The sequence below is a fragment of the Nanorana parkeri genome, unplaced genomic scaffold, assembly GCF_000935625.1.
Source record: "Nanorana parkeri isolate BGI_ZX_2015 unplaced genomic scaffold, ASM93562v1 scaffold129, whole genome shotgun sequence".
In the NCBI taxonomy this organism is placed as follows: Eukaryota; Metazoa; Chordata; class Amphibia; order Anura; family Dicroglossidae; genus Nanorana; species Nanorana parkeri.
The window spans coordinates 1,054,534-1,065,734 of NW_017306397.1; the positions used below are offsets into that span (position 1 = coordinate 1,054,534).

Genomic DNA, 11,201 nt, shown 5'->3' on the forward strand with positions numbered 1-11,201 from the left:
GAAACCTAAGTCGTCACATCCCCTTAAACATATTGGGGAGCAATTTGGAGGGTAAGTAGCAACTGGTGTGGGGACCATGTACCAACTCAAGAAAACATTATAGTTGATCTCTAACATGCTTGTATTTCCAGATCAACAGGTATTTTATTACTTTCCAGGATCTTATACACAATACAAAGATTGATGTGAATTTACAGAGGAAAAAACCAAATCAGTCCCAAACTTTTTAGTGTATGTAAATCTAAAGAGTTTGGGACTAGTTTGCTTTGTCCATCTGTAAGTCCATATCAATCTCTGTATTGTGTGTAAGATCCTGGAAAGTCATAAAATACCTGTTGATTCTGGAGTGCAAGTGTAATAGAGATCAACTATAACGTTTCCTTGAGTTGGTACATGGTCCCCACACAAGTAGATACTTGCCCCCCCCCGAATTACTCCTCACTATGTTTTAGGGGATATGACGATTTAGGTTCCTATATGCATATGTGGTGGCACTGCCCTTTGCTTCCCAGTTCGGAGACTGTATTTCTATTGTCCTTACAACCTTGGCATGTAGGCCACTTACCAAGAACCCATCCTTTACTCTTTTCAATCTGAAAGCCAATGCTCTCCTTTCTAACACTTTTAAGCTCCTTATACATGTGCTCTTGGCTGCATAAAGGGAAATTGCTAAATCTTGGAAGTCAGCTTCCCTTAGTGTCAGTAATGTTAAAGGACACATCATGTAGCTTATGACTAACAAGAAAAGGATTACCAAACTTACTAACACTGTCAAAGTTTGCCACAATATGGTTCCCGTGGATATTACGTTACTCTTACCTTCCCACTTTGATCACTGTCTGGTTTCTATTTAATATCTTATCTTAGAACAGTGGTTCTCAAACTTTCTAGAGCCGGGACCCATTGGTAACATTTGCCAAGTTGTGGTGACTTAGATTGTGCCCCCCTTAGATTGGTGTTCGGTGGGAAAAATGCTCCCTTACATTTGTCAGTAGAAGAAAGGACCCCTTATACTGAGTGGAATAAATGCTCTGGTGGTTCATGGAAAGAATGTCCCATAAATTGGTGGTCACTGTGTTGCCCCCTTCATTGATAGTCAGTAAGAAAAATGTTCACAATACATTGGGGGTTAAAAGAAATAATGTCCCACTACATTGGGGTCAGAAGGAAAAAGGTCCCTAACATTGGCGGTGAAAGGGAAGAAGGCCCCTTACATTGGTGGCCAGAGGGACTTCTGAGCTCCGTACACGGGGGGAAGTGGGAAGAATGTTCCATACATTGGGGGTCAGTAGAAAGAATGCCCCTTACATTGGAGTTCAGTGGGTAGAATGCCCCTTACATCTGAGGTCAGAGGAAAGAAAGCCCCTCACATTGTAATGCCCCTTACATTGGAGCTCAGTAGGAAGAATGCCCCTTACATTGAGGGTCAGTGGGAGGAATGTCCCTACATTGAGGGTCAATGGGAGGAATGTCCCTTACATTGAGGGTCAGTGGGAGGAATGTCCCTTACATTGGCGATTAGTGGGAATAATGCCCCTTACATTGGAGCTCAGTAGGAAGAATGTCCCTTACATTGACGGTCAGTGGGAGGAATGTCCCTACATTGAGGGTCAGTGGGAGGAATGTCCCTTACATTGGAGCTCAGTAGGAAGAATGCCCCTTACATTGAGGGTCAGTAGGAGGAATGCCCCTTACATTGATGGTCAGTGGGAGGAATGTCCCTTACATTTCAGCTCAGTAATAAGAATGTCCCTTACATTTCAGCTCAGTAGGAAGAATGTCCCTTACATTGAGGGTCAGTGGGAGGAATGTCCCTTACATTGAGGGTCAGTGGGAGGAATGTCCCTTACATTGAGGGTCAGTGGGAAGAATGTCCCTTACATTGAGGGTCAGTGGGAGGAATGTCCCTTACATTGAGGGTCAGTGGGAGGAATGTCCCTTACATTGAGGGTCAGTGGGAGGAATGTCCCTTACATTGAGGGTCAGTGGGAGGAATGTCCCTTACATTGAGGGTCAGTGGGAGGAATGTCCCTTACATTGAGGGTCAGTGGGAGGAATGTCCCTTACATTGAGGGTCAGTGGGAGGAATGTCCCTTACATTGAGGGTCAGTGGGAGGAATGTCCCTTACATTGGACCTCAGTAGGAAGAATGCCCCTTACATTGAGGGTGAGTAGGAGGAATGCCCCTTACATTGCAGCTCAGTAATGAGAATGTCCCTTACATTGAGGGTCAGTAGGAGGAATGCCCCTTACATTGAGGGTCAGTGGGAGGAATGTCCCTTACATTGGAGCTCAGTAGGAAGAATGCCCCTTACATTGAGGGTCAGTAGGAGGAATGCCCCTTACATTGAGGGTCAGTGGGAGGAATGTCCCTTAAATTTCAGCTCAGTAATAAGAATGTCCCTTACATTTCAGCTCAGTAGGAAGAATGTCCCTTACATTGAGGGTCAGTGGGAGGAATGTCCCTACATTAAGGGTCAGTGGGAGGAATATCCCTTACATTGAGAGTCAGTGGGAGGAATGTCCCTTACATTGATGGTCAGTGGGAGCAATGACCCTTACATTGAGGGTCAGCGGGAGGAATGCCCCTTACATTGAGGGCCAGTGGAAGGAATGTCCCTTACATTGAGGGTCAGTGGGAGGAATGTCCCTTACATTGAGGGTCAGTGGGAGGAATGCCCCTTACATTGATGGTCAGTGGGAGGAATGTCCCTTACATTTCAGCTCAGTAATTAGAATGTGCCTTAGATTGAGGCTCAGTAGGAAGAATGTCCCTTACATTGAGGGTCAGTGGGAGGAATGTCCTTTGCATTGAGGGTCAGTGGGAGGAATGTCCCTTACATTGAGGGTCAGTGGGAGGAATGTCCCTTACATTGATGGTCAGTGGGAGGAATGTCCCTTACATTGAAGCTCAGTAATAAGAATGTCCCTTACATTTCAGCTCAGTAGGAAGAATGTCCCTTACATTGAGGGCCAGTGGGAGGAATGTCCCTTACATTGAGGGTCAGTGGGAGGAATGTCCCTTACATTGAGGGTCAGTGGGAGGAATGCCCCTTACATTGATGGTCAGTGGGAGGAATGTCCCTTACATTTCAGCTCAGTAATAAGAATGTCCCTTACATTTCAGCTCAGTAGGAAGAATGTCCCTTACATTGAGGGTCAGTGGGAGGAATGTCCCTACATTAAGGGTCAGTGGGAGGAATATCCCTTACATTGAGAGTCAGTGGGAGGAATGTCCCTTACATTGATGGTCAGTGGGAGCAATGACCCTTACATTGAGGTTCTGTAGGAGGAATGTCCCTTACATTGAGGGTCAGTAGGAGGAATGCCCCTTACATTGATGATCAGTAGGAGGAATGTCCCTTACATTGAGGGTCAGTGGGAGGAATGCCCCTTACATTAAGGGTCAGTAGGACGAATGCCCCTTACATTGAGGGTCAGTGGGAGGAATGCCCCTTACATTGAGGGTCAGTGGGAGGAATGCCCCTTACATTGAGGGTCAGTGGAAGAGATGCCCCTTACATTGAGGGTCAATTGGAGGAATGTCCCTTACATTGAGAGTCAGTAGGAGGAATGCCCCTTACATTGAGCGTCAGTGGGAGGAATGCCCCTTACATTGAGCGTCAGTAGGAGGAATGCCCCTTACATTGAGGGTCAATGGGAGGAATGCCCCTTACATTGAGGGTCAGTGGAAGAGATGCCCCTTACATGGAGGGTCAGTGGGAGGAATGCCCCTTACATTGAGGGTCAGTGGGAGGAATGCCCCTTACATTGAGGGTCAGTGGAAGAGATGCCCCTTACATTGAGGGTCAATTGGAGGAATGTCCCTTACATTGAGAGTCAGTAGGAGGAATGCCCCTTACATTGAGCGTCAGTGGGAGGAATGCCCCTTACATTGAGCGTCAGTAGGAGGAATGCCCCTTACATTGAGGGTCAATGGGAGGAATGCCCCTTACATTGAGGGTCAGTGGAAGAGATGCCCCTTACATGGAGGGTCAGTGGGAGGAATGCCCCTTACATTGAGGGTCAGTGGAAGAGATGCCCCTTACATTGAGGGTCAGTTGGAGGAATGTCCCTTACATTGAGAGTCAGTTGGAGGAATGTCCCTTACATTGAGGGTCAGTAGGAGGAAAACACCTTACATTGAGGGTCAGTGGAAGAAATGCCCCTTACATTGGCGTTCAGTGGCAAGAATATCTCTTACACTGTAGGTCAGTGGCAAGAATGTCCTCTTAAAGTGGGGATCAGTGGCAAGAATTCTCCTTACGTTGGAGAAAAGGGATTGTACATCTGCACAGCCTGTAATAGAAGTATGGCTGTTGTACATTTGAGTAGCCTTCATTAGAAATATAGCAGTTGTACATTTGTGTAGCCTACAAAATAATTTTATCTGCTGTACCTTTGTACAGCCTTCAATAAAAGTATATCCGTTGTACATTACTGCAATAGAAGTAATCGCAGCTATACTTCTATTCAAGGCTGCACAAATGTACATCCAATGTACATACTGTATGTGCACCCTTCAATAGAAGTACAACTATTGTACATTAGCACAACCTGTAATAGAAGTATAGCAGTTCTACATTTGTGCAGCCTTAATAGAAGCATAGCAATTGTACATGTGTGCAGGCTTCAATAGAATTATAGCTGTTGTACACGTGTGCAGCCTGCAATAGAAGTATATCTATTGTACATTTGTGCAGCCTTTATTAGAAGTATAGCTGTTATACATTTGTGAAGCCTTCAATAGAAGTATAGCTGGAGTACACATGTGCAGCCTTCAATAGAAGTATAGTTGGAGTACACATGTGCAGCCTTCAATAGAAGTATAGCTGGAGTACACATGTGCAGCCTTCAATAGAAGTCTAGCTGGAGTGCTGGAGTACACATGTGCAGCCTTCAATAGAAGTATAGTTGGAGTGCTGGAGTACACATGTGCAGCCTTCAATAGAAGTATAGCTGGAGTAAACATGTGCAGCCTACAATAGAAGTATAGCTGGAGTACACATGTGCAGCCTTCAATAGAAGTATAGCTGGAGTGCTGGAGTACACATGTGCAGCCTTCAATAGAAGTATAGCTGGAGAAAAAATTTGCAGCCTACAATAGAAGTATAGCTGGAGTAAACATGTGCAGCCTACAATAGAAGTATAGCCGGAGTAAACATGTGCAGCCTACAATAGAAGTATAGCTGGCATACATTTGTGAAAACTTCAATAGAAGTATAGCTGGAGTACACATGTGCAGCCTACAATAGAAGTATAGCTGGCATACATTTGTGCAGCCTTTAACAGAGGTATACTGTATCTATTGTACATTTGGGCAGCCTTCATTAGAAATATGTATGTAGATAGATAGATAGATAGATAGATAGATAGATAGAACATTTCTACACCCTTTATTAGAAGTATATCTATTGTACATCTGTGCAGCCTTCAGTAGAAATATGTATATTGTACATATGTGCAGCATTAATTGGAAATATAGATGTTGTATATTTGTGCAGCCTTCAATAGTACCTCTATTGTACAAATGTGCAGCCTCCCATAGAGATACCTTTGCATATCTGTGCAGCCTTCAATACAAATATCTCTATTGTACATCTATGCATCCCTTGATGTTATATCTATTGTACATCTGTGCAGCCTTCAGTAAAATATCTATTGTTCATCTGAGCAGCCTTCAATATTATAGCTATTATATATCTGTTCAGCCTTCAGTAGAATATCTATTGTACATGTGTGCAACCTTCAGTAGAATATCTATTGTACATGTGTGCAGCCTTCAATGTTCTATCTGTTGTACATGTGTGCAGCCTTCAATGTTCTATCTATTGTACATGTGTGCAGCCTTCAATGTTCTATCTATTGTACATGTGTGCAGCCTTCAATGTTCTATCTATTGTACATGTGTGCAGCCTTCAGTAGAAGAATAGGTGTGTTGAGTCCTCAGAGATGTAGAATGACGAGCAGTCTTTCCGGAGACAAATCCCTGCAAGCCTCGTCCATAGGTACCTGCTGTTGTATAGATGGGGGGGTTGGACAATGCAGTGGGAGTGTCTGGCCATGAGAGCCCCCGATAGTGAATGGCTTCAGTCTGCGGTGCATTCTCATAGCACAAGCCATGTAGCGGGCAGGCTCCGTCGGGTGGAAAGCTTTTGTCCGCAGCCCTCATGGAATCTATAGATGATTCTGTAGCAATGAAAGGAGAAGGCCGGCTCTGCAACATTTCTCAGCAGCAGCAGAGACACTCCTCCCGGTGTCTGGGTCCTCCCAGGAAGCTGTGACAGTCTTTTTGCTCAGCAGCTATCCATCCGAGGACGGTGTGTGTGTGTGATTGTTCGGGTGTACAGAGTCGGAGCATGCCCTATATCAATGTGCCCCCCCTCGCCCTCTGATCACCTTCCAGGCTTTGGCACGGTGGGATAAAGAGCCAGGTGGACTTGGAGGGGCGCAATCATCAGAATAGCACAGACGAGGAAATATGGCGAGCGACTCCCCGGCTCGCAGCCTGGATGAGATAGACCTCTCTGCGCTCAGGGTAAGGCGATCTCCGACAGGTTCATGGCTTGGCCATTGCAGGAGATCCATTCAATCCACCGCGTCTTATCTGCCTTCCATCATTGTGGAACAATTCTCTACTTGTTCCTCCAGTGCCTTAGGAATGCATGTCTCATGTCCATGTATGTGTTGGCTTATTTTATTTGGGGGGAGGCTTTTTGTGTTTTTCATTCATTCATTCATGGAATAGCTACACTGAAGTATTGTTTTATACACTAGTATGCAGATGGTGAAGAGGAAGGAGCTAGCTGCACACATTGATTGCACACATAGTTCCATGCAATGAGACATGTTGGTTGTCTGATGGGTGAATGATCCTTGGCCATTGCCCTTGGTTTCTCTCAATGTGCCTATAGGTGTATATCTGTGTCTGCTGTGTGAAGCCTCATCACTCCTTTTCTTTAAAAAAAAAATCATTTTCCCCTTTGTATGGTTGCAGTCACTCACAAGACTCTAGAGACCTGCTCTTCCATTTTAATGAATTTTATATTTAGGGGCCCATACTTCATTGTGAAGGCTGTTTTCTTTCAGCCTTTAATGCGATAGATCACTGTTTGCCATGGAGAGAATGTAGTTTGCATTCCATGACCAGTGCCTGCCTGCCTCTGAGACAATGAGGTTGATGGCATAGTAACCAAGCATTTCTGCAAAGTGCCCTGAGGTCAGAGGTCTGCTGTGATAACAGACTATTAACATGAGATTTTCTGATTCTCATCCTTTTCATTATTACTGGCACACTGACGTTAAGCCCAGCCTTTCCTCTTTCCATCTAGCATTTCCTACAGCGTGCCATCCATTGTTACTAAGTGGATGCCATGTTCATTTTTTTTTCTCTGACATGCATATGAGGATGCGTGCACAAATGGTGCTCTGTATTTGTTCTTTAGATGCTTCTGACAAGCCCTCAATGAATTTCCAAGTGTCTTAACCTCATGCCTTCCTAAAATGACCTATGCTAATGAGATTGCAGTAGTGGCTTGTATGTCATACTCGCATGGCCTGAAAAAAAAAAGCCTCTTTGTATGTCTTGATATGTCAGACTGTTCACAGTCAGTGAGATTAAACATGGACATGGCTTGTCAGGTTGCTTGAAAGAGAGACTTATCTCTGCTCCATTGCACTGGATCTTTTAGCAATCTCAGCCTAGAAGCTTTTAGTGGAAATATAAAAAAGATGCATATTTATTATTTAACATTTCAGGAGCGATCTTAAAAAATGTATTGCCAGGGATAATGTGTGTGTGTGTGTGTGTGTGTGTATATATAGTATGCCTGTGCTAATAGAGAAAGCCACCCTGTTGGTATTATATGATTGTGAGGTTGCAGTAGAAATCAGGATGTACCATGCATATCTACAATGATCTTTGCAGTCCTATGCCTAAGACATTACTTGATGTCAAGTTGGTGATGGATGGATGCAGCCCATTTTCATGTTTACTCTGTAGAACCTAAAAAAATTTATGGTCAGTGTAGAAGGTCAGATTTTGTAGTGATGCATTGATGGCTTCCAGTCATTTCACAGTGTCTGAACCAGGATCAATAGTGTATTTGCTGCCTGAACTGAAAATAAAGTGCTTAGAGTTTTCCTGTATTGCCTTTCATTAGTTCAGTCTCCCTCCTCACATCAGTTCGCCTTGAGGTTTATATTGAGGATCAAGTGTACAGCAGATAGGGGGAAACAAATCTTTGGGCATTGACCTGCAGACGCAGAACATCTTGGAGATTGTGGGAGCTCATTAGTAAAGGGGTCATAATGGTGTTCCATAATAACCAATTAGACGGCTGCAAATAATTTAACCTTGGCTGTTATAATTAAATAAGGAATTTGACTGGTTTATAGGGGCAATACATTATTCACTTCCAGTAGCACATAAATGAGGCCCAGTGATTTATGTTTTGTTTACATGAACCAGACACATCATCTGATCTAACTCTTGTGGTATCAAAGTTATTAAATTAACAAATGCTCAAATGTTCAACCAAAGTTATTTTTAAATTCTTGCATAGATGGATAAAAAAAGATTACAAGAAATGTAAGTATAGCTACCTTTTCTGGGGAAAATGCTGTGGTTAGTTCCTTCCAGTGCTGCTCAGATAATTAAATACTAGGCATTTAAACAACTGATCTCTGCTGAACGGACAGATTTGCCATTCTGAATGCTAATGCTTCTTGTCTGTCAAGATCACATGACTAAATGCCTAGATTTTTTTAGCCGTGCCGGAAAGATCTCTAAGCAGTCTTTATTCCAGCATAGGCAAGCATTTCAGCCTCTCCATTACTCTTTATTTGACCATCACAGCAAGACGATTAACATTTGATCATAGTGAATTCAACCTTGGGACCATCGAATTGATATTTATCACCATGTCATGGTATTGTCTCCATGTCAAATATTATGCAATTATTTTAGACTACTTCAGTTTTGTAAGGAAAGGCTGGGGCTAAGGAATGGTGGTCATTCTGTGTCCTCTCTGATATTGCAGACACCTTTTGGGTGCCCCCCAGTTGCTCTTGATGTCCTGTAGTGCAATTCCTGACCACAGTGGACTCTGCTATGCTAATAGTGACCAGCTTTAATCATCGCTGTCTCTTGGCTGGCCCACTCCCCAGACTCCTTTTGGGCTAAATCTCTCTTAACGAAAAGCAATGTACCAACGTGGAGGTCCATAAGGACTGATCACTATTTGCAGTTTTCTGGGTTCTGGGGGTCTTTGCAAGAAATCCAGAACCGTGCGCAGTCACCAGGAGGCGTCTGCTATTTAACACAAAGCCCAGATTGCTGTTTCCTAGCCACAAATTCACTTTAAATGCAGTTGTGAATTACTTGGAATGTTGTACAAATTACATTTCTGCTGGCTTAATACCTCTAGGACATATTGTGCTTCTTGGCATTGCAAATCAGTGATTTGGAAAAACTTAGTCTTGCATAACTACAGTTTGAGCAAATCTGGGAACCGTGCTATTTTCTGTTGTATAATATGCTTCATTATTTGATACAATTGTTTTTTAAGTTTCTCCTTGGCTGTTTTTTAATGTTGTGTTTTATTATAAATAACATGGGGCATTATAAGCAAAACCGGAAACCTTTCATATGAATTGCATAACAAAGAATCTATACATTTCTGGAGCTATGTGCAGTTGCCTATTATTTCCACTATATGCACTGTTCTGATTTCTCTCATCATCTAAATTGGATATTAATCTTTGGTTCTGGAACAAAGAGAATGCTGATGGGTCAGTGGTACGGGGTTCACAATACCAGTATGTGCATGGTCTGTGCCAAACAGATATACTGTATCATTAATGGTAGATCTCTTTATTGAAAAAAGAAATGCACATTGACGTAGCTTTTAATGCACTTTGCAATGTTCCTCAAAACACATAATAATTAACACATCAGTGCATGTGAATGCTCATTACTGCCCATTGTCATGGGTTATAATGCATTTCTATTGTGTTTAATGGAAATGCATGTTTGTTACTATGAATTATGAATGCAGCAGTCCTGTTTAATCCAGTTATATATAAATATAATATAAAGCAAAACTACATTATAAATACCTACACATGACCTGATATTTGCCTCTGTTATGATAGTTTAATTCTGTAATACTACCCCCAGAGACTGCTACGAAAACACTTTTTTCTTTGTAGACTGGAGAGCAGCTAGTGAGGTGGTTGCCTCAGACCGCATCTCATTGAGTCATGTGGGAACACCTGGCACCCCTTTCTGGCCAGAGCATCCAAGGTTTCTAAGGGCTCTTGGCAACCTGGGACGCTGTGTCCAGTGTCATGCCTGGCTCGTGGCAACCAGTGATGTCCGTGAGCTGGGCCGGACACCTTCCCCTTCAGTAATGTGCACCACTTGCACCAAACAACCCCCCCAGTAATGTGCACCAGCAGCACTCCACACTCCCCCTTTTAACAGTTGATTTACGGAGTCATTATGAAGGTTTATGACCCAGCAATGAGGTCTTGCAGGGAAGTCTTAACTCACAAGGTTGGCTATACACAAGGTTGTCCTTTTTCACCTGGGCATTTCTATCAGGTCTGCCTGTTAGTTTTTCAGGCGGACCTGATCGGAAGCCCAATGATAGTCTATGGGAAATCAGATCTAAACAGATGTGTGTCTGTTTACATCCGGTAAAAAAAGTAAGTTTAATTTCGACTGACCTGACTGTGCCGAATCAGAAGTAAATGGACACGTGACCATTTACATTTAATTTCCCCATAGACAAACACGGGTCCAGTAATTTTTTTTTTGCCTCCAAAGCAAGATTGAGGAAAAAAAGTGTACGACGGTGACATCCATTCTGATGGGTCTAATTTGGATCAGACCTGAAGGCACCCATCTGAAAGGGGCCTAACAAATCTCTTTGCAGGTTGCTGGTTCTCCCACTCTTGATGTCCAGTTTAGCAGCGCTGTGTTGTAGGTGGTGTTTGAGCAGCTCCAGGAGTAACTGCCTCTATATTTTGCCTCTAGAGAAGTCACACATTTCATACATTCTTGGCACAGGATTCTTGTGTCTGGAATAATGTAACACTCTTCCAGTGCTGATTGCATGACAATGATATTTCCTCTAGTCTAGGAACAGGAGCATGGCCTCGGTCTTGCTTTCTAGAAAGATGACGGGGGGGGGGGG

The 11,201-nt window shown here is 43.3% G+C and overlaps 1 protein-coding gene across 4 annotated transcripts in view; it reads left to right on the forward strand.

Annotated features, from left to right (window-relative positions):
• Positions 1-6,381: 6,381 nt before the first annotated feature.
• Positions 6,382-11,201, forward strand: part of TNIK (TRAF2 and NCK interacting kinase) — a 239,650-nt gene continuing 234,830 nt past the window's right edge. For all 4 annotated transcript variants that reach the window (XM_018553778.1, XM_018553779.1, XM_018553780.1 and 1 more), the window contains exon 1: positions 6,382-6,538. In XM_018553778.1, coding sequence (XP_018409280.1) covers positions 6,482-6,538 — 57 coding nt within the window. In that variant the 5' untranslated portion in view covers positions 6,382-6,481. The remainder of the gene's footprint in view (positions 6,539-11,201) is intronic.